Source organism: Rhinolophus sinicus, chromosome 9 (assembly GCF_057876585.1).
Source record: "Rhinolophus sinicus isolate RSI-liver-muscle chromosome 9, RSI-T2T, whole genome shotgun sequence".
In the NCBI taxonomy this organism is placed as follows: Eukaryota; Metazoa; Chordata; class Mammalia; order Chiroptera; family Rhinolophidae; genus Rhinolophus; species Rhinolophus sinicus.
The window spans coordinates 32,480,856-32,504,186 of NC_142509.1; the positions used below are offsets into that span (position 1 = coordinate 32,480,856).

General features: G+C 53.1%; 1 protein-coding gene across 2 annotated transcripts in view; it reads left to right on the forward strand.

The window, feature by feature from the left end:
- Positions 1 to 23,331, forward strand: part of RBM19 (RNA binding motif protein 19) — a 127,465-nt gene that overhangs the window by 14,239 nt on the left and 89,895 nt on the right. For both annotated transcript variants that reach the window (XM_019734080.3, XM_074321072.2), the window contains exons 10-20: positions 381 to 584; positions 1,930 to 2,060; positions 2,841 to 2,962; positions 3,419 to 3,515; positions 5,032 to 5,142; positions 6,263 to 6,463; positions 7,802 to 7,931; positions 15,104 to 15,282; positions 15,663 to 15,723; positions 19,212 to 19,291; positions 21,336 to 21,391. In XM_019734080.3, the coding sequence (XP_019589639.3) occupies positions 381 to 584; positions 1,930 to 2,060; positions 2,841 to 2,962; positions 3,419 to 3,515; positions 5,032 to 5,142; positions 6,263 to 6,463; positions 7,802 to 7,931; positions 15,104 to 15,282; positions 15,663 to 15,723; positions 19,212 to 19,291; positions 21,336 to 21,391 (1,372 nt within the window). The remainder of the gene's footprint in view (positions 1 to 380; positions 585 to 1,929; positions 2,061 to 2,840; positions 2,963 to 3,418; positions 3,516 to 5,031; positions 5,143 to 6,262; positions 6,464 to 7,801; positions 7,932 to 15,103; positions 15,283 to 15,662; positions 15,724 to 19,211; positions 19,292 to 21,335; positions 21,392 to 23,331) is intronic.

Consider the following 23,331-nt stretch of genomic DNA (forward strand, 5'->3'; position numbering starts at 1 on the left):
TGAGCACCTGCTTTGCGTATGCAGAGATGGCAGTCGTCACAGTTTAATCAGGGTCAGTGCAAGGTGACTGACTCCAGTGTTGGGCTGTCACATCTCGCTGTCCTAAGGCCGAGCAGCGAGCCAGGGACCATGCCCTGGGATTTAGAGGATGGGGCTCTGTGGACTGGGACGGCTCGGGCAGGCTCCCCCCAAGGTTGAAACTGAACTTGGAGGATGAGTGACAGTTGGAAAAAGGGCCTTCTGGTTCAGGCCGGCATTGGCCCAGGCTGCTGCCTTGGCCGTGGCATTGGGAAGGCAGCAAAGATGAGTTTGGGATCGTCACGAGTCACTGGTCAGTTCTGGGCCTTCCTGCCGGAGCCCTGACTCCTCTCGTCACGCAGGTGGTCGCTATATCGAGGTGTTCAGGGAAAAGACTGTCCCCACTGCAAAGGGGCCCTTGAAGAATAGCACCAAATCCTGGCAAGGCCGGACACTCGGGGAGAACGAAGAAGAGGAGGACCTGGCCGACTCCGGCAGGCTCTTCGTGCGAAACCTGCCCTACACCAGCACCGAGGAGGACCTGGAGAAGATCTTCTCCAAATACGGTAGGGACGCAGCCCCCCCGGCGGGGTGCACACTCTGAGAGCACATCGTACGAGAGCAGGGAGCCCAGCTCAGCTCTTGACCTTGGGCTGATGACTTTTTCCTCCTATCTCAGTTTTCTCATCCATAAAATGGGGCTGACAATCCCTGAGCTGCTGTGAGGATTGACACATGATGTATGTAACACAGCTTGTCGTCATAGGTTGCACGACAGGCAACTTTTGCGGTCTGAACCCATCCTCTCTAAACTCAGAATTGACGAGGCTTGGTACATTTTTCTGGGGTAACCCTTGCCGTCCGAGCTCTTGCTTCAGTATTAGAAGTCTGGCACCTGTACAGGTGCGAATACAGCAGAGCTCCCCAGTCTGGGCCCCCTGCTGTCTAAATAGTCTTGCTCTCTAAACTGAGCATCCAGACAGATCTGATAGCGGAAGTTATTTGTATTGTCGTTGTTGACAGAATTATTTCACAGGACGTGAACTTGAAGACATGTGGTTCAGTTGGTCACACTGGGCTGTATTTATAAGGTCATGGTTATTGAAGGGACGGGAGTTAGGATTTAAAATGGCGGCGAGGTCTTTATGCTTCTGAGATGCCCTGGAGGGTCCCCACTTTTGTTTGGAGGCCGGCTCTGGGTTGTGGAGGCTCAGAGCGAGGTTAAGTACCTGGTGTGGGGACGAAGAGGCTCTGAGTAGGGCAGATCGGCGTAACCTCCCAGCCTGTGGTCCCTGCTGCCCTGCTCGCCGGATCCTTCTGCCCAGGCCAGTGCCCTGGTCTATAGCAGGGCTGGCTGCACAGGACGGGGTTGTCAGTAGACTACAAGTGCCCATCTCGGAGCACAACGACTGGAGGAGGCCATGATTACCCCCTGGTGTTCAGAGTGGAAACCGACTCAGAGGTGTGCTTGGAGTCTAACGACAGTGTCACAGCACGCTTCTGGGGCACTGACCTAGCAGGCGCTGTTTAGTACGTTTCACGTATCAACGTGTTTAGCCCTCCAGCTGCCTTTTGAGCCAGGTGCTCTTATGATGCCATTTTACAGAGAAGACTGAGGCATGTGAAGGCTAGTGGCTTGCCCAGGGCTGCACCCATAGTGGGTGATGGAGGCAGGATCCAGCCCAGGCACCTCTACTCTTAGGCTAGATGCATAAAGGTTGTAAAAGGACGCCCTTGACCTTTGAGGTGGTCTCCCTGCTGCCGCTGGCCACGTTGTTCCTTGGGCTGAGTGGCTGCGACCGACCTGAGCAGCAGCTTGATGCTCTCGCCAGTGAAGACCCGTCACCTGGTTAGTGCGGAGCGCACAGCCCATCCCGGCTCCCAGGACGCTGACACTGCTCCCGTCCTCAGGTCCCCTGTCCGAGCTGCATTACCCCATCGACAGCCTGACCAAGAAACCCAAGGGCTTCGCCTTCGTCACCTTCATGTTTCCTGAGCACGCCGTGAAGGCCTACGCGGCAGTGGACGGGCAGGTGTTCCAGGTGACCGCTCAGGGCTGGCGGGGGGCTGCTGGGCCCAGGGGATCAGGAAATGTCCTGTGTGTGCGCACGCGAGTGTGCACATGTGCTCTCCCTCACATTTGTAAGGAAGCCACCTCCTCACACGAGCTGCTGGAGGGTAGCTCTCTGAGGGCAGGGTCTGCTCTGCTCTGGTCACTGACCTGACAGCACCTAGGACAGCGCCTGGCACGTAGTAGGCACCACAGTATTGGTTGAATGAATAAATATGCTCTCCGTCTGGAGAAATACCACTGGGAAGAGGAGTAAGGAAGGAAAGAGGGGGCACAATCATACTTAGTGGCCACAATGAAATGTGAGGAACTCTTCTCTTTGTTCCCAGCGTCTTCAAGTAAGGTGCTTCGTGCACGTGCTCAAGCCCCAGGCCACCTCACCTCCATATTCATTCATTCATTCATTCATTCATTCATAATTTACTGTGGTCGCCAGGCCAGATCGCACGTGCAGGGACCTATGGGGCCCAGGCTTACGGGGCTGAGGTGCTGCAGGTGGTACTTACAAACTGATCAGTTTTCTTTGTGAGGCTGTGTCAAAGGGCCCCCATCACAGTGTCAGGTCTGTGTCACGTGGCCAGGTCCCCATTTTGGGTTGAGGGTGGCCACATGGTCGTTCTGCCCAAGGCCACGTCTTCTGACAAGGGTGACAGCACTGAGTCCAGCCGACTCGTGGAGAGGCTGACGTCCTGGGGCAGGATGTAGAAGCGCCTGCCCCCTTCTTTACCCTCTTCCTCTCGCCCTCCTCTAGGGCAGGATGCTCCACGTGTTACCGTCCACCATCAAGAAGGAAGCCAGCGAGGACGCCGACACGCCGGGATCGTCCTCTTACAAGAAGAAGAAAGAGTCTAAAGACAAAGCCAACAGCTCCAGGTCCTTACCTCCTACCAGCCTCTGGCCCTGACCCAGGCTCCTGCCACCCTCACCCCCCTTTCCCAGCCGCCTGGGTGCTCTGGCGCCTTGTGATGGGTCCAGCCTCTCGTCCATCACCTTGCTAAGCCCCAGTTTCCTCATCTGCAAAATGGAGAGTCACCAGGGGTACCTTACGTATGTGGTCTTATAAGGATTACGAGTTAACTTAGGCAAAGTGCTCAGTCCCTGGCACAGAGTAGCTGTGTGACAAATGTCAGGGATTGTTCATATCATCCTGGCTGCCCTTGTCTTCCAGCCCCAGGTACATGGCCCCCTCCAGGTAAGTTGGGGGAGGAGGAGGTCTGGGGGCCTAGAAAGGCCGGCCAATGAGCTCATTTTTTAGACGTTTTCCATCTGAAAACACATTCCCCGTGTTCAGCCGTGGTCTGACCTCCCTGTTCTGCCTCTGCCTGTCAGCTCTCACAACTGGAACACGCTGTTCATGGGCCCGAATGCAGTGGCCGACGCCATCGCACAGAAGTACAATGCCACCAAGAGCCAAGTGTTTGACCATGTGAGTGTCCGTCTGATATACCCCCAGCTCTGGGCCGACCGCAAGGAGGGAGCATTGTGCTAGGGCGTCTGTGAGCCTGGGGCCTCTGAAGCTGTAGTCATAGGCGTCTTCCCTCTGGGACATCCCGTCCGCCCTTCAGCCCTGGCTTCGGGGGTTGTGGGGAGCCACCCCAGAGAGTGCAGTTGCTGCCACGCAGCTGTGCAGTCCTCTTCACCACAGCCTGAGGAAATGGGTGCTCCTCCTATCCCCACTTTCCAGATGAAGAAACTGAGGCCCAGGGACACAGGAACTTGCCCAGGGTCATGCTCCTGGAAGAAGGCAGAGGGGGGATGACACCAGGCCTGCCCTTGCTCGGACCCAGGCACACAACTCTCAAGGGTTTTGCCTCCCAGGGAAGGGGAGTCATTGGTCTCTGTCACCCTCCTCTCCTGAGTTTCTTTCCCCTCCTGGCTTTCCGCCATCTGTCTATCCAGTCGTCCCTCCAGATCCTTCCTTTCAGTGCATGCATCTCCACTTAGTCTGAGGCTAAGTCCAATTCAGGCAAAGCCTGGGAGTGTGTTTGTCAGCCAGTCAGCGAAGGACGTCTGTGGGTTTGGCCCATGAGCTCATCAGCCTATTGTCATTTTGTGCTCCCGCCCTGACAGGCGGCGTCAGGGCTCTCCCCGTGTAATTGTAAATGTCTGAGTGGCCACGTTTTCTTTAAAACGCACAAAGAAACAGGCAGCATTAATTTTCAAAATCTATTTGATTTAGTATAGCCCAGGTAATTGTCTCTCTAACATATATGCAGTATAAAAAAATGATGAGATGCTTTGCATGTCCTTTTTCTCACTAAGCTTTCACAGTGCAGTGTGTGTTTTACACTCACGCCGCGTCTCCATCTGGACGCACCACATTTCCGGTGCCCAGTGGCTGTGTGGCTTGTGGCTGCACCGCTCCAGAGCTCAGCCAGCTGGGAGGGGCTGCAGCCAGTCCCGGTCCCGCAAGCACCCTGGGCACTGGGAATGCAGTAGGGCCCTAGGCAGAACCGGTGCTGCTCTTCTAGAACCGCCGCGTGGAGCAAGACACTGACAGCGAAGCAGAGATGCAGCATGTCGGTGTGATGGGTGAAGACTAGTTAAGCTGTGTAGCGGGGAATAGGGTGTGAACAGGGGGAGCTGGTCCGCGAAGTGACATTTCAGAAGAAACTGCATGGAACCAGGGAGCGTGGGGTAAGAGCCAGGCGGCCAGAGGTCAGCAGGTGCCCATGTCCTGAGGTGAGGACAAACTTGGCATTGGGAGGAGCAGCAGAGAGGCCCGTATGACCAGAGTGGGGAAAGGTGAGGGTAAAGAGGTGGGCATGGGGTCCTTGATTGACTATGAGAGACCCGGAAGCTGGAGCCATCCAGTGTGGGGCGGCGAGGGGTGCCAGCAGGACCGTCTCCCCCCGAGCCTCCTCCGCAGGCTGCTGGGAGGGGAGAGCTGGCTCGGCACCTGCCCCACAGCCCACAGGGCCTCTTCCTTTCCCCTCCCGCAGGAGACCAAGGGCAGCGTGGCTGTGCGCGTAGCCCTGGGGGAGACCCAGCTGGTCCAAGAAGTACGGCGCTTCCTCATTGAAAACGGGGTCAGCCTGGATTCCTTCAGCCAGGTGAGCACACGTGTCCGGCCCCTGGACTTTCAGGTCACAGACGTGCTGATGCACCTAAAAAGCTCTCTGATGCCCAGCCCTTCCCACCTGCAGGCACTTCCACTCCACTTGCCTCACAGCAACCCTATGAGGCCTATAGGATAGGCGTTACTGTTAGCCCATTTTGCAGATGAGAAAACTGAGGCCCACAGGGAAAGTGATTCACCCAAGGTTTCAAGTTAAGTCAGTGGCTGAGTAGTAGGGAGTATCATGCCCAGATACTCCCTATACCTGGAATTTTTTCCATTATATATGTATTTCTTGGCTCTTTTATTCCCCTCCAACATGGTTTTTTAAGAAAATAATTGCTAACGTTTATAATGCTACACGTACATTGCCTGTATTATCCCAATTAAGGAAATCCTCTTCTGGAGTAATCCTGTGAAGTAGGTGCTGTGTCCTTAGGTTAGATGAGGGGTGAAGGCACACAGTTCAGTACATTTCTCAAGGCCATATATCTAGTGTCTTGGTTTGGGTTCTTCCGAAAGCAGACTCAGAGACAAAGATTCCAGGGTAAGTAGGTAGCTTACTGGGCAGGGCAGGAGACACTGGTGAGAAGGGAGGAGGGGAGGGCAGGAGACCAGAGCAGGGTGTCTTTATCACAGCACTGTGGACAGCAGTGGGCTGGGCTTTATCTCGGGACTCCTGCAGACCTCCTGCCTCAGAAGTGCTGCACCATCTCCTGGGACCAGAGGCTGCTCCCAGGGCTGTTAACTGCTCAGCGTCTCCTGCCGGCCACATGTGTGGCAGGCAGTGTGCAATTCCAGAGCCGCAATGCCAGCCTGGGCTGGAGTGCTCTGGAAGGTCAGCGAAGGTTGTGGTGGGCGCTGTGGGAATTGGCCACAGCTCCGAAGCGGAGAGGTTGGGATTTGCCCCAGGGGTCCACTCTGGAGCTCTTCTCCTTACCCACTCCACAGAACCCCGTGCCCGAGATGGTGGCATCTCCTGGGCCTGCTTCCTAAATACCTGGTGACAGGTCCCAAAAGGGCGCCTGGTCTGGAATCAGCCACAGATCAGTGCTGGTGTCAGGAGCCAGGGACCCTCCCTCCTATTGTCCCACATGTGTTCACCCTCCCTGCAGGCTGCCGCGGAGCGAAGCAAGACCGTGATTCTGGCAAAGAACCTGCCGGCAGGCACCCTGGCGGCCGAGCTGCAGGAGACCTTCGGCCGCTTCGGCAGCCTGGGCCGCGTGCTACTGCCTGAGGGCGGCGTCACCGCCATCGTGGAGTTCCTGGAGCCCCTGGAGGCCCGCAAGGCCTTCAGACATCTGGCCTATTCCAAGGTAGGGCTCCCCCAGACCTGCTTCAGGAAGGGATGGCAGGACCTGACACATTGACAGTCTTAACACAGCTCTGACCCTTGGCAGCTCCACCTAAAACCACCTTCTCTGTCAAGACTGAATTTTATCCCCGTCCCGAGAACACCTGGATGGGAGAACGTGGGAGGGAAGCTCTAAACCATCGTCCAGGAAGCAGGTCTTGGCTCCTTGCCTGACTGGGTTTCCTTGGCATTCTATTCTCACGTGAATTTGAACCACCATTCTTAGTGCTTTTGGTATCTGCACCTGCAATAAGCTGAAAGTCAGTTCTGGAGGTGGCCGTCTCCTATTTCTGAGTAAAAAGAAACCAGACAGATACACACACACACTCACACACCCACTCACACCCACTCACATACACACTCACACACACACACACACTCACACACAAATATTAGGGTGTTCATTTCTTGTGGTTGCCATAAGAAGTTACCACAAACCTGGTGGCTTAAAACAACAGAAACTATTCCTCACACAGTTTTTGGGTCCAGAAGTCTGAAATCAAGGTGTCGGCAGGGCCATGCTCCCTCTGAAGGCTCCAGAGGAGGTGCCTTCTTGCTTCTTCAGCTTTTGGTGGCCCAGGCGTCCCTTGGCTTTTGGCTGCAGCGTTCCAGTCTTTGCCTGTGTCTCACCTACCTTCTCTTTTTCTCCGTCTCAAATCTCCTTTCTCTTGTAAGGACACTGGTCACTGCATTTAGGGCCTACTCAGATAATCTAGGATGATCTCATTTTAAGATCTCCACTTAATGATATTTGCAAAGACCTTTTTTCCAAATAAGGTCCCATTCACAGGCTCCGGGGGTTAGGACATGGACCTGTTTTTTAGGAAGCCACCTTTCAACCTACTCACTACAAGGAGCTTCTGTTTATCCAGCATTTTAATGCTCTGCAGACTATTTACAGTGTCTCATTTAGCCTTTAAAACAAAACAAAACAAAGCTATGTACGCACACATGTGTGCATGCATTGCCTCCGAGTGTCTGTGGGGCGTGGGGAAGCATGGTGTCTAACGGCTCTACTGTACTTCTCCAGGAGACCTGCTCTCTGTCAGTCCGTTCCCCTCTCCCTTCGTACTCTGATTAGAGAAAACACAGGGGACACAAATGTATCCAGTGACAACAGATGCTGGGCCTCGAGCCGCAGCAAGGGGCCCCCACGTTGCTCTGCGGGATCAGGCAGCACGGAAGGTTCTGGGCTGTGCTCCTGGCTCCATTCGGGGGGGACTCACCCACACTCGCTGAGCCTCGGGCTCTTCATCTGTGTGTGTGAGGCACTGAGTCCCTCCCGCCCCTGTCTCTGCAGTTTCACCACGTTCCCCTGTATCTGGAATGGGCTCCAGTGGGCGTCTTCTCCAGCTCAGCCCCGCAGAAGAAAGAACCCCAAGACCCACTTGTGGAACCTGTGGAAAACGACAGGGCAGAGCCAGAAACTGGTGAGAGCCGAGTCTGGGATCGGGGTGTCCAGGGACAGCAGGCGAGGGAAGGAAGGAGGGGCGGGGGCAGCACGAAATGTCTGTCAGGTACGTGGTTTAAAGTTCTTTATTCGTCCTGGAGACCAGTGGGTCTCAGACTCTTGGATTGCATAGGCACGGAAAATGTCCTTAAAAAAACATAGTGTAAAAATGATTGGTGCAACATAAGGTAGTTGACTTTTTAACTTTTCAGTGAAACGTTGTAAGAAAATAAAACTAGAATCTATTATTAGGGATTCAGAGCAGAGCAAGTGAAACAACCATCCATCCATCTACCAGGACGCCTCCCGGGTGAGGGTGGCTGCCTGGCCGAGGAGATAATTGTTACCATGGAGTGTCCTTGGAGTGGCACAGCGCCCTCTGCTGTCCAATGACTGCAAAGGCAGGAAAGGGAAGGGACACCAAGGGACACCTCCTAGCTAATGCTTCACACTTGGGTGGGGAGGGGGTCCCATTGGCCCTGGGGACAGCACAGTTCCTACTTGCTGAGACTGTACTACAAATTGTAAGGTATTTTGCTTTCCTGCTAAATGTTAGGAGTGCTCTTGGGAATTGTGACGACCTGAACCACTCCCCTGTGTTCCCAAATGCCCCCCAGGGCCAGTACAGCCCCAGTTGAGTACTTAGTCTGCATCTTAGTATCAAAGACCTTTAGAAACACTTTGGAAAGGATTGCGGCGGTCCTTTCACCCAGGTAGTATTAAGATTTTACCCGTCAGTAATATCCCTCCCCCTTCCCTCTACCCCTTAGGGTTACCCACTTATTAAAATAAGGATTGAAAAAAGTCTCAGCTACCATCTCCATCATTCTCATAAAAGAAAAGGTGTTTTACAGGAAAAAATATATATATGGGGGTGGGGAGCAAAATTCTCAGATTAAGAACAATCTTTTCGTTGAGTAGGCCTCCCTGCCCACAAACGTCCCTAGCTGTCTGCATTTCTCATTTCCCCGTGGGTCGGTCAAACCTCCTTCGGACTGGCCCAGTCGGTATAAGACATTGGGGTTCCCTGGTCTTAGCAGCCTTGTTCCTGTCAGGAGTGAAATTCTTCCCTCTCTGCTCTTTGAGGCTCCGACCTGGTCATGGGAGTAACTGATTATTAGTATAAACCTTTCAAAGCCCCTCACTCGCCCCTGCTTCTGAGTTCGTTTTGTCCACAGGTTGGATTAGGGGTTGGATTTCCAAACCTGTTTATACTGCCGTCAAAAAGAATTCTCTTCATGTCGTCATGGTCGGTTCCTAACTAGCCATCACCCCTAAATGATCAGCGACCTTGTTTTTGTTTTTTGTTCCCACTTCACCTGCTAAACTAGAACCTGACTGATATTTGGGGGCCGAAAACAAACACAGCGGTTTGCCAGGAGGGAGGGCCCTGGATACCAGTCCAGCAGAGGCCTTTTCCCGCCTGCTTTGGGGGGACAGGGAGCCTCCCCACGCCACCACTGCCACATAGCCACCTCATTTGCACATGTCCCATTGCTTCCCTCCCTTTACTCTGTGCTCCTGTAACACTTGTCACAGTTTATGTTTTATTTGTTTGTTTTCCTTACTCTGCGTCTCTCTGCCTGACGGTGAGCCATGAGGGCAGAGAATGGCTGCCTCTGTCACGTCTGGGTGCCTAGCACCCCGTGAGGCCCAGGCACGGAGTAGCTGGATGAATGTGTGCCGAGGGAGTGAATAGATGCAGGAAGAGGGGTATCTGTGTCTCTCTCGGTACCTGTGAAAAGTAGGGGCCGGGTCATACTTGTCTTTGTGTCCCGAGCCTCTGGCACATAGTAGGAGCTTAGCGCTGTTTGTTCTCCGTTGTTAGCCCAGCATCACAGCATGTCCAGTGATGGGACCGATTTACACCCGCCCAGCAGCTTACCCTTAACTTTGTTTCAAACACTCATCGTTTCCCCAAATTGCATCATGGGTGGTGCACGTCCTCAGTGCCTGTCTGCCTGCCCCCCCCACTAGAACGTCCATTCCCCATCTGCTAGCTCATGGCTGTGCTCCTGCGCCGGGAAAGTACCCGGAGCCTGGGAGGAGAGCAGGAACTGGGTGCTGAGTGAACCCACAGGCCAAAGTGGCATTTTCCCACTGCCGGGCCCTGAGCTAAGCACTCGGGCTTCCTCCCGGCTCCTGGGGCGTCACCATCTCCCTTGATGTCCTCCCCTAGCTCTGTGACTGCGCAGGCTGCCATCCTTCTCCGAGGCTCGTGCCTTTGTCTCTACAATGGGCCTCATACCTATACCGACCTCAGAAGGCTTGATGAGAAGGGTAAGCGGGAAGCTGCATGTGAGTCGCCATTCCTCTGACCTGTGGTTACTTCAGCAGCAGGGGCTGGGGCACCAGCTTCAGGCCAGTGGCTGGGCCTGGGTGACCACGAGGGCATGAGACATTTCTCTTCCCCACCGGGTCCAGGCTGCAGGGGGACAGATGGGACTGTTTGGGGACAGCTGAGATGTCACAGTAGTAACAGAAGTGGGCCCTGGGTGTGAAATGTTCTGGAGCGCACACACGGGAGGTTTTGCAGAGACAGCGTCCTGGGGCTGAAGTCAGAGTGCTGCCCACCCGCCCCGTGTCCCCAGCTCCCCAGTTGCCCGGCCCCGGTTCAGGTCCTGAGAGCAGCCCAGACACAGTTCCCACCTGGTCTTACCTCTTAGGCTTGGTGTCCAGGGCCCTGCTGTGACTCACACGGGGGTCCTTGGAGCCAGGAGGAAGGGCCGTCGTTCCAGCAAATATGTTTGATTTGGGGGTGGGAAGTTGTGTGTGTCTGCTGCTTTCCAGCCCTGCCGAGTCCCCCATCATCATCGGGCGAATTCCCCCCGAGCTCATCTCCGAGGCCTCTTTTTGCCCTGTTTGTTCCTTTTCTTACACTGTCACATACATAGTTCCCTCTGTCCCCTGTGCTGTTCCTTTTCACCTGCTCCTCCCCCAGGCCCAGCCTCTCCACATTGTTCCCGAAGCTTCCCCAGACCCCCAGCCCCACTGCACGGGGACTCAGCCAGCCCCCAAGCCCTGGATTTTCTCCTGCTCCAAAGGAAGGCAAGCAGGAGGGGTGTGGATGGAGCTTTTTGTTCACCACCCCCCTTTCTGCAAAGCCCTCCATTCTCTGTACCAGTCCTGAGGGAGAGGACAGTGTGTTTTATCTCCCCACAACTGAGACCCTCACCTCCAGATACAGGGCTCCGAGTGGGGGGAAGTCCTGAAAAGCTGCTTGCAACTGATAACAGTCTTTGCTGTCAGCCTCCTGCCCAGAGCTGGAAAGGGGAGGGAGCCACGGTAAATTCTGCGGCCTGATTATAATAAGGCCCCATGTGGCGATGCGTGACCAGATTTTATTGTGCTAACTAGGATGGAAGTGGATGGCGGGATGGGCGCCTTCTCCCAGCACCCCCTCCAGCCCACCGCAATTTTAAATCCTCCCACACACACACACCCCTACCCCACGCCAGAGCCCAGCCCTGCTTCCTTTCTTCCCTCTTTTTCTGGTTCCTGCTGATTTCCTTGGTAAACATCTGTTTGAGTTTCACGATTCCTTATTTTTTTCTTTCTGGTTTTTCTATTGTCTCCCCCGCTTGAGTCCAGGAGCCGAAGTGCTTTTAAAAATGACTTTGGCTTCGATGCTGTGGCTCTTGGCCGTCTCTAAACCTCTCTTGACACAGGCATGGACCACACAGCAAGGCCTGGCCTGACTGCTCAGAGAGCAGAAGCTCTTCTGGGAGATGTGGCTCGCAGGGATGCGGTCCCCAGACTCAGGTGGGGCCCTGGCTGTTCTCAAAGCCAGCCGTGGGCAACCCACCCTGCGGACTCCCTCAGCTGGCTGTCCTACCTGCAGGCTTCAGGATTTCTGACATTTTCCCTTGGATTTCTCAAGGCCTGGCCGGGCAGCGTGGGCGGTTGGGATGATGTTAACACTAAAGGAAGTACTTCTGATCACGGCCGGCCCAGGCACTGTTCTCTGAGGCTTCTGTGCGTTCATTCGCATCCTCGTGCTGCAAGTGGCACTGTTACTGTCATCTCCTTTTTCAGCTGGGAAGAAGGAAGCACAGAGAGGTTGAGTGACTTATGCAGGGTCGCTCATCTGAGAGAGCCAAGGTGTGATCCAAAGCCACCAGCTCCCAGGTCTGTGATTTTAGTAGAGAGGGGACAGCAGGTGCAAAGACCCTGTGGCAGGGTAGGGCTTGGCGGTCTTGGCAAGCAGAATAGAGGTCTGTGCTGCCGGATGGGACAGGTGGGAGAAGGTGGCAGGCCAAGGATGGGTGAGGTGCCTGTCAGTCATCCAGATGAGGGGCAGTGAGGCCTTGGGCCAGGGACCCACTATGCAGATGGAGTGGCGGACACTTCACTTCCAAACAACCCAGCGGAGTACAGGGTGTGTGTGTGTGTCTTCAGGCATGTGTGTGCATGTGTGTCTAACTCCATTTTCAGTGAACACTTTGAAGCACGCCAGCCACTGCTCGTGGAGCAAGGAGGCAGGATGGCGTGGACCCTGGCCATGCTCAGAGCTGCTGGGTTTCCCTGAGATGTCATCCTTGGGAGCCTGTGAGCCCCAGGAATTGCATGCGGGGACCTGGTCAGGATCCAGGCCCTTGGGAGAGGCAGAGGGAAGTGTCACCGGTCTTTGCCAGGAGTCTGTGCTCAGGCCGGAAGTAGGAGCAGAGCACGAAGACCTTGTTGACCGCCAGTTACCTCTCGTTGATCACTGCCTCCTTGATCAGAAGCCACATGCCGTTGTCTTAGTTGCCAAGATTGAAAAACGGTGGGTTTTCCCGTAAAAAGCTGGATTTTCAGCTTCTCTTAAAAGATTGGAAAATCTGACCGCCCTGAGTTGACTGCTCTTCCTACATGGCAGCAGTTGGCCAGTGTCAAGAAGGGGCTGCCCCCTTAAACTGGCCACGAGCCCTCTTGGTCCCCCTCATCCCCACCATTCTCTTCTCTTCAAAAAAGTGTTTTTAGTCTTGCATGAACCTCTCTCCCAGCCCGAAGATACCTGAGATATGAAACCTAGGGTTCAGGTACAGCAGCCTCCAGAATTTCCCTTGGGCCACCCATTTGTGATACGGCCGCTGTGATCAGTAATGAGATGGCACACTTAACGGCATCTAGCCACGTGCCTGGCACACAGTGGGGTCTCACCAGCCTGCCTTTCTCCTTTCATCTCCAAGATGGCAAGTACAGGGAGAGCCAGTGGGGTGGAAATGTCATTCTAGCTGAAGGTCATGGTTTTCATTTCGATTGAAGTTCTCACTCAGAACCTGAAGTCTTAGCTACTTTGCATAGCTTTGCTTCCCCATCATTAGTAATACTTTTCCCACCCTGCTTTGCTTTGAAAGTTGAGCGTTGAGTACAAATGGCCACCCCATGGAGTCCCTTGTTGGGTAAATTGTGTTAGTTTCTTGGGGAGGGGAGGAGCCTTTATGTAGATTTCTCCTTTCTGTCCTGGAGAGAGTCTGAGTTCCACGCTCACCTCCAAGGGAGCCAGAGGGTGAAGGTGCCTTTTGCACTGATGTTCAGTAGACAACATTATCACTGTAGCGGTTCCATTAGGTCTTAAAAGGGTGGCTGTATGACAACGCCGCAGAAGCTTCATTAGGACTTGCAAGCATTAGGTTTGCATCAGAAAGGGCAGGAGAATGCAGAGGCTTTGGTGCTTGGCGTGAGAGTGTGGGGGACAGATTTGAGCCCCAAGAAGCCCCCTTGGTTCTCTCAGAAGTTTGAACTATTTGAGTGCAGGTTTGTGTGGGAGAGCAGGGTTGTCTCTCCGCTCCAGGCCTGCACACAGCGCTGCCCCGCCAGGGTGTGCGGGGTTTGGATCTGCAGAGAGGGGCGGGGCCATCTGCTGAGAACCATGAGGGTGAGGGCTGTGAGGGTGCAGCCTGATGGCTGCCTTTGCTGAGACGGGTCGGCCTCCCTGTGGGATGTGGTTAGAAGTTCACAAGCTTGGATGTGGAGAAGGGATTTGTCCCCAGGCCATGATCATGTGACTTGGGGGGGAAATTGGGGAGGTTGAACCAAATGGAACATGTGTCCTGGCAGCAGGGCTTCTCAAGTGGTCAGGACTCTGTTCTCCAGCTTGTGAGGGTGTCTGGACACCCTCGGGAGAAATCCACACTCTAGTCACCAGGGCTGACTGGCTCCCTCCCTCGGCCACACACCTACCCTGCTAACTCCCAACTGCACATTTGCTCTTCCCTCTTTCTGAAATGGTTTTCCTTCAGAGTGGGAGTGGTCCAGTGCGGGGGTCCCGGGGGGAGGGAATGACAGGATGAAACAACAGCCATCTGACCCCACTCTGCAGGCATAACCAGGAGCACACCAGGCATTGCCTCCCGGTCTTCTCTCCTTGTGCGGTTCTCTTTTTGTGAACAGAACACGATGGGGATTACGTTGAATGTAATTTCATATCTTTTTCTCCTAATTTTTTATTAAGAGCATCGTTCTCTGTTTTAGCAACTTGAACTGCCATGAACTTGTCCATGTTGTTAAACATTCCTCAGAAGTATCATTTTTAATGACTACTTATTATTTCTGCCGTTGGCGGCACTATGATTTTCCTGATCTGTTGGTGAACATTTGGTGTTTTTTTCCATTTTTCATTATTACGTGTGACTATGAATTCAGTACGTCACGGATAGATTAAAAACTTTTTTTTTTTGGTACGTATGTATTCCCTGAAGCTTTGTCTATTGGGAATTTTAATTGAATGTGACATCCCTTCATTGCAAGGGGTATTTAGGGTGTTCTAAGTTTTGTTCCCATTCTATAATCTTTGAAAAGTTTGTACGTTGCATTCCAATTGAACAGTGGTGCCGAGGTTTGTGGTTCCAACAGTTCACACAGCAGTTTATTTTGAAGTTCAAATTAGTGTGGGTCCGTCCAACTTAAGGCTCGTCGTTTTCGGTCTGTGTTTCGTATCCCTTTGTTTTTAAAACAGGAAAGAGGCAGGACAGCCTCTCCCCCGTCCCTCCGTTTCCCTCCCACAGTTGCTAAAACCCAGCACAGGCCAGGAGTCAGCGCCCTTCCCGACGCTCCCCTCACAGGGACAGAAAACCCTTGATCTAGCAGGTTCTGTGCTTAAGGCTCCAGGACTTAGGCAGACTAGACATCATTTAATGGATTTTGTTTGTTTGTTTGGTGGGAACCCAGTACCAGATGGTGAGACCCCAGAAGGTGACAAGCCAACAGAGGGAGGAGCAGATGACTCTTCAGCAAAGATGGAAGAAGAGCAGTTGGAGGAGGAGGAGGAGGAAGAAGAGAGCCTTCCTGGGTGTACGCTGTTTATTAAAAATCTCAACTTCAACACGACTGAGGAGACGCTGAAGGGAGTGAGTGATGGCTCAGGGGTGTGGGGTGGGAGCCCCATCTGCTTGCGTTGTCCCTGTACTTATTCTGCCTGTAAACATGCCTCGTGTTACTACGTAGTTGAACAACCAACAACTGCCCACTTGACTCTGTGGGGTGTCCAGTAGACATCTCACCCGGAGACGTGGGGGCTGGCAAGGCCCCCCACATACACGTAAGGGACATGTCAGGATGTCTCAGGAGGCATATGTGAAAGCCACCGTCCGTGTTAGCGTTGTGTCTCTAGGAGCAGTGCCCCTCGGCGTCTGCGCTGCCATGGCCAGCCCCCGTCTTCTCAGACATGCTGTATCTGTTGCAGGACTAGTCTGGAACAGCTGAAGATACATGTGTCTTTCTTTTCCAGGTGTTTTCCAAAGTGGGAGTGGTGAAGAGCTGCTCTATTTCCAAGAAGAAGAACAAAGCAGGTAATCTCAGTCAGGACAAAATGGTTCCGAGAGAAGCGTAGCTTTGGGTAGGGGTCAGGCTAGCTCTCACGTGCTTACTTTGAAGGTCCTCTTTTGTGGGGAAGTACCGTCCCCACTAAGCTCTCTCAGTTGGCTTGTGTAGAATGGTCCTTATTTCTGTGTCCCCTGGAGACCCCAGATTTCCAACAGAAGCAGCCATGCATGTCAGGTTCTTCTGAAGCTAGACCCTTCGCCGCCTTAGACTGTCGGAGATGGTTTTGGAGCAGTGCCATTCAGGCTGTGGGAAAGGTTGACATTGTTCAGTAGCGGAAGCCTCTCCCTGCTTCCAGAACCTCTGTGCTCTGGAAGCTTCCTAGGGAATAGCAGGAAATGACCGATCTAGGGCTTTCCCTAACCCAGACATAGAACACCTAGAACATTCCACTGAGGCACTGGCCACACACCTCCCTCCCTGGTCCATGGGTGTCTGGGCCATGCAGAGACCTCCCTCATCTCTCTCTTCGATTTTGGGTGTTATCCCAAATCCTTTGGCCTCTACTTTGTCTCTGCCCCAGCCCCTGGCTTCCTGCAGATGCCAGACAGGCCGTATAGCTTTACTTTTTCGTGGCCGTGCAGTCCCCATCCCTTCAGTTTGGTGGGGTCTGTAGGGATGCCCAACGAGTCTGCCCAGAACTGTGTCCTGAAGGACAAATGAGCTGGTGGCTGCAGCACAGTGCGAAGAGGGGGTGGTAGAGGGGGGCCTGGAGGGCCAGGAGCCCAGCTGTACATCAGCCTGAGGTTTGGAGGATGGGAGGGAGACTGAGCGGTCGGTGGGCAGGGGCAGAGGAAGAGGCGCGAGAGGGCTGGAGCAGCCGGGCACCGGCCGGGAGTGTGGGGAAGAAGAGGCAGGAGATACCACAGGAAGACGGGCAGGACCACATCACAGGGCGGCTTTTGTGCCAAACGGAGGAGTTTGGGCCTTTTCCCAGAGGCGGTGGGGAGCCTGGAGGGTTTTAAACAGACTAGGAATCAGAGAGTCCCTTGTATCCATTCACTAGGGCTGCCCTGACAAAGCACCGCAGACTGCATGGCTTAAACAATAGGAAGTTACTATCTCGCAGTTCTGGAGGCTGGAGGCCCAAAATCAAGGTGTCACGGGGTTGGTGCCTTCTGAGGCTGTGAGGGAAGTCTCTGCTTCAGGCACTTGGCTTGGCTTGTAGACGGCCATCTTCATGTTCACACAGCATTCTCTTGGCATCCACCTGTCCTGGGTTCAAGCCCCTGCCTCCCTTTTGTTTATTATAAGGACACCAGTTATGTTGGATTAGGGCCACCCTAATGGCCTCATTTTTAACTTGATTACATCTATAAAGAGCCCGTCTCCAAATAAAGTCACATTCTGAGATACTGGGGATTAGGATTTCAACCCATGAATTTGGGGGACACCGTTCCAACCCTAGCGTCCCATCTTCCAGGAACTGCACGTCTGGTTTGGGAAACAAGGAAAGGCAGCTAGGTGCCATGTTAAAGACGGAGTGTCATTTGTGGGGGGGTTCGGGAAAGGTGACCCCTGAAGTCCAGGAGGTGGGTCAGGCTGGTAGAGGTGTCCTCAGCTCCGTCCAGGGCTGCCCCTGCCTGTCGTAGGGTCGCCGTGCCCCCTCTGCCATCATGGAGCCCACCTGTCACCCTCGGGCCCTCTTCAGCGTGCTGTAGAGATGGTCACCTGACCTGTAGTGTCACGAGCAGCTCTCGAAACCTGCACTGTCCTTTTTAAGAGCCTCTATGTGATAGCCCTGTTCTCTGGGCTCATCTGCCTCAGTTCGGGGGGAATCCAGACAGTGTCCATCGGTAGCAGTGAGGGTCACAGCTAGAAACAAAGCACACTCAGCTGGGCTTGTTGAAAAGGCATTTGTAACGAAGGGATGGGGTGGGCTGGGCTGAGGAGGCCTATGGGGGATGTTGAGGCAGGAGAATGCCTCCCCCCCAGTAAGCCCAAAGGGCTGTGGGGAATGGAGTGGTGAGACCAGAGCCCAGAGGAAGGGCCACCAGTGGGAGCTGAGGGTGTGGGTTGGACACGAGCACTGCCAGACCCAGGCCAAACCAGGGAGATGGCGGGGCATGTGGAAGGGACAGTGCCCCAGACTGTCCTCCACCCACCAGTCTCAGATCAGGGCTTCCCACTGGCCCAGCCCAACAGGAAACCAGGGAGCCCAGGGCATGTGTTCTGTGGAGGTCAGCCTTCCAGGGCAGAGAGTGCATCTGCAGCGTCAGTGACAGGTGATGAACTTGACTTTCTTTAATTGCCTTTCACACAATCTTAATGCACTTTTTAAATATACTACATACACCATCAGCGCTGACCCACAAGCTTGACTATCTGGAGGAGTGCTTTCCGACATCTGCTGAAGAACAAGTATTTAATGTCACCGCAGGGTGGCGCTGCCTATCTGCCAGCAGTTCTGTCTGAGCCTCGCTTCCTGGCAGTTCATGGAAGTTCTTCCTGCCCTGGGCCCTCGTTTTATAACCCCTGGCTGTCAGTGGGAATGCATGCCGGCCGGTCCCCATGGTAGGGGCACAGTTCGCACAAACAATACAGGAGATGCAAAGACGGGGACACTGAGTGAGTCAAAGGTAGAAAAAGTTGATCCTCGCTGGGACCCATCAGACTTGGGCCAATCCTCTCTGAGTTCAACTGTGAAAAAAAAAAAAAAAGAATAAAATTAGTAAAGCTGTATGAAATGCTGGGGGGAGGCATGGATTATGATTTGTGTCAAAAGGACAGGATGTAATTAGAGATCTTATGCTTCTGTGCCTTGTAAAAACTCTTCTGCCCCCATTACACATAACGTAGAACATACATGCATGTGTGTGTGTATGTGTGTGTGTGTGTGTGTATATACGTATGTATGTATTATATGTCTGAAGTTGGGAAGCAAAAGTTCCTGATAAATGTGTGAGCCATCCCTTGCTATCTGAACTCTTGCTACTGAACAACTCAGAACTCGGGAACCAGATAGGTTGGAATAATGCCATCGTCCTCCCACTCCCAACTTTATGTCTGAAACCCAGGAACCAAATGCGATTGGCTGGTTAGAAGTACTTGTAAAGAGTGAGCCTTTGGTGTGTTGGCCGTTCCTGCATCTATTCATGTGATGCATTATGCATGGGAGCAGGGGCTGCCGAGGTAGAGGTTTTGCCGCTTGTCACGGCCATGGTCATCCCTGTTAGTTCCTTCGCCCTCCCAAAGGCGGAATGCTATCATGAAGCTAATTATCATGTCAATCATCTGTTAATTAATAGTCAGCGGGGCCTCAGGTGGTGGCTGTATAACCTCCTTGGCTGATTCTTCAAGATGACTGGTAATAAATGGCAAGAAGGAGCTGAAATCTTTCTGGGAGTGAAGAGGGGTATGAAGAAAGGACCGGAAGCGGAGGGCGGGGGCCCATCAGAGCTCATGCACTTGGCCTTGCCTTGCCCTCATTCTTTTTCTCCCCACCTCTCTCTTCCAGGAGCGATGCTGTCCTTGGGGTTTGGGTTCGTGGAATACAGGAAGCCAGAGCAGGCCCAGAAAGCGCTCAAGCAGCTCCAGGTAAAGTGATTCTCAGCCAAGGCCCAGGGAGTCACTTGGCTCTGGGGGAGAGGCAGGTTTGTCAACCCTCTGAAATTGAGCGGGAATGTGCATAAGTCCATGCTTTCTCCAGTTCTCTAGGGGACTGTGGCTCAAGAAAAGTTAAGAGCCTTCCTCAGCACTCCATAGTGACTATGACGCGGTCAGGTAGACCTCTGAATAAATACACATGGTCGTGAGAGGAGCTTGGATGGAAAAATAAAGCAGGCACTGTGATGGGGGGAGGGCGACTTCAGATTATGTGGTCAGGGGAGGCTTCTCTGAGGAGGTGACAGTTGAGCTGACACCTAATTAACAAGATGGAGTCAGCTCCGCAAAGGTCTGAGGGGAGAACAGGCTAGGAGGTGGGAACAAAACGTGCAAAGGGCCTGAGGCAGGGACCCTAAGGCAGAAGTGAGCTTACTATGTTCGAGGAACAGAAAGAAGCCAGTGTGGCAGGGCCAGGGTGTGGGTGGCAGGTGTGGGGCCACAGCTGGTAGGCCTTTTAAGGTAAGAACTGGAATTCAGCATAAAGGTGGTGAGATGCCATCAGAGGGTTTGGAGCGTACTGGGGAAGGGTCTGATTTCTGCTTCGGAACAATCTCTCCAGAACAGGCTGGTGCTCGTGATTGTGCCTCTAGGACAGGCTTCTAAACCCAGAGTCCAGGGAAGGGCTTCAGGGGGTCCAGGGAGCCTTGTCAAGCATATTTAAAATGCCATATGTCTGTGTGCGTTGTACAAAAGGGGGCACAGGCCTGCCCAGCGTGAGGCCAGGAGGAGTGAAGGTAAAGGAGCATTGAAACAGGCCAAGTTTATAAGCCAGGGCAATGCAGGCTGCACTGGCGTGGTGGAGAGGGCGCCATACAGAGCTTCGCTTATTCATAGGGACCCTCCAGGCGACCGACTCCTGGTCCAGGAAAAGAAAATATATAACCACGCACTTGGCCAATACAGTTGTTTTAGTAGAATTTTGACCTCCCTCCCTTTGGCTCAAGGTAATTCCATCCATGAAGGGCTGAGTTGGGTTTGGGTGGGATGATGAGGACGTGATGGCCCCTGGGTTCTCTGCTCTCAGTTTGAAAGGCCCTCTGCTCTCCACCAGGGCTCGCAAACTCAGATGCCACGGGGGCCAGACGGGCAGTGTAAGTGACGAAGGGTCACGCATGACCCAGAGCAAAACCTGGGCACTCCTGCCCTGTGTAAAGGGGAAGCCACCTCTTGGCCTCGGCCAGTTACTGCCTCATGGGAAGGTGGGCCCCAGCCATACCACGTCTTCACTGTTTCTGTTTTGTTTGTTGCTGTTTTCTTAACAGACGCTGGAAATCCAGCTTTGCTGTTTAACTGGATTTTAGCTCTGCACATTCCGTGGGCCATCTTTCTCTTCCACACAGGGCAAGATTCTGTAAAATGCCACTTTGCACATGTACACGTACAGTGTTATGTTCTGTGCCTCGCTGTGTGTGTACCTGTGTGCACTTTTCCATAAATAATTATTTATGCAAAATTGTATGTGCTCTATTTTAAGGGCAATTTAAGGGATTTTCAAGGGTAATTTTGCTCATGCCAGTTTTGCCTTAAGGGACCAATGTTAAAGTTTAGGTTTTTAGATGTAACTCCACCATGATTTAGATTTTTTTTTTTTTTAGGAGTATACAAACTAAACTGAACTCTCTGCAAGCCAGACCAAAGGGTCTGACTCGGCCTGAAAATGCTTATAAGCAGTGGAAAATTCTGTGCCCCTCGAGTGGCATAAAGGTCAGGGACCACTCACAGCTCAAGAGGGCATTGGAGGCTGGGTCCCTGTGACCACCGTCTGCTGCCTGGGCTCCGCGTGAGCCGTTTCCAGGAAAAGCCGTTCTCTGCCCTCGATTCTAGTGAGGCCCTCTGCCCGGGAACAGTTAGCCCCCCGCTTCGAAGTTTCCTTTCCCCTCACTCAGCTGGAGCCCACACTGATGGAGGGCAGGGGTGCAGGCGAGGGTTTCTGAGAGGACAGAGGAGGGACGAGCCGTGTTGTCTTCTCGCGCAGGGTCACGTCGTGGACAACCACAAGCTGGAAGTGAGAATCTCGGAACGAGCCACCAGGTGAGTCTTCAGTGCCCCCTCTCCTTTGATCTGAGTGGGTTCTTTCTGCTCCGTGCCGGCACCCGGGGGCATCTCAGGCCCTTGACATCATCTCCACCCAAACCCCTCTTGCTAATTAAGGTGGCATCACACTCGCCAGCTCCAACACCTTTTCCCTGATGAACTGGGGCTGGGCCAGTACTTTGAGTAAATGTTTCATTCACCCATATTATGATGAAAGGAACATGGACAGGAGAAGCAAGCAAATCCCACCCGTCATGGCCGTGGAAATAAACCAAGGAAGAGTTGCAAATTGCTGGCGCTTTGGCCGAACCAGAAGCTATAAAACTTAGATGTTTCGCTTTTTGGGGCTTGCTTTCTTGGAGCCGGACAACAGTGCCCAGAGATGGCCTCCAGTTAATTTGAAAGCAATTCAAAAAAAAAGAAGCATTGGAAATGGTGACAGACCAATGTGCCAGCTTCCTGAAGTAGTGGGCTTTTTTTTTTTTTAGAACTTTACTTTTGCCCTAACATCTTTACCTATTTATACATCTAGATGAACTAATACACTTGAGGTGCTTTGAACAGTGCCCAGCACAGAACACGTGCCCAGTGTAAGCCCTTATTATTGTCATTGTCATTATCTGCCTGCCTCAGGTGATGAAATGACCACCTCTAACAATCCTAGGGCTGGTGTAAGATATTTTTTCGGTGGTTTTTAGCAACTTGGTCTTTTGTTGTGGTCGTTGAGCAAACGAGCTGCTGCTTTTTCCTCCTTCTGTTTTTCAACGCTACTTGAGAATCCAGCCTAGTCGCCTCTGGTATGGTTTACCCATCCCCGTCTGCCACACTGAGCATGCTTAGCGACAAGGCAGCTTGGTACAGGAGGCTTTAGAAGTCTAATGGAGGTTCCTGAGCTGTGGTGGAAGGGTGGGCGTCCAGGCTCTGAGCCCCACAGCTTTGGGTTCTAATCCAGAAACTGTGTGACCTTGAGCAGGTGACTGTGCCTGGAAAGTCAAAGGTGATGGCTGGAGGTCGTGCATAAATCGTGTAGGACATGGCTGGCACACAAGCACTCAGACAGCTATGGCGATCTTTGTTTTCAGTCCCCTGTCTCTAGGGGGCCAGGCTGAAGTCACCTTGCAAGCTCTCAGTTCCTAGCCAGTGGTCACATAGTCATTCGTGTATTCAACAAAAAATTATATAAATTATAGCACACCAGACACCTTCCCCAGGTTCCAGGGATGGCATTTACATTCTAGGGCAACGTATTTGATAGACCCTTCTGCAGTGATGGAAAGGTTCTATAATGTTCTACAGCTGTGCTGTCCAGTGTGGTAGCCACTCGCTACGAGTGGCATTTGAGCTCATCTGCTACATAACAAAGTACCCCCACATGTAACATTGTAGGACAGCAAACATTTATTATCTCACAGTTTCTGTGGGTCAGGAGTTCAGAGCAGCTTAGCTGCACGCATAGTTCCATCTCGGAGTCTCTCACGAGGTGGCACTCAGGATGTTGGCTGGGGCTGCAGTCTCATCTGAAGGCTCAACTGGGGTTGGTGGCTCCACTTCCAAGATGGCGCACTCACGTGGCTGTTGGCAGGAGGCCTCGGTTCCTCACCACGTGAGTGTCTCCTGGGGATTGCAAGTGTCCTTACTGCGTGGCAGCCCATTTCCCCCCGGGCGAGCGAGTGATCCCAGAGGAAGCGAGGAGAAAACAGCATTGTCTGTCATGACCTCATCCCAGAAGTCACACACCATTGCGTCTGTTGTCTTCTGCTGCTCACGCAGACCTGCCTTGGTACAGCGTGTCCCACACACTACACGAGGGCATGTACACTAATAGGCGGGGAACACGGGACCCTCTTGGAGGCTGGCTACCCCAGCGACCGAGGAGCTGAATTTTGAATTTGTTTCATTTTAATTTAGATTAAATGTGTGGCTAGTGGCTACTGTAT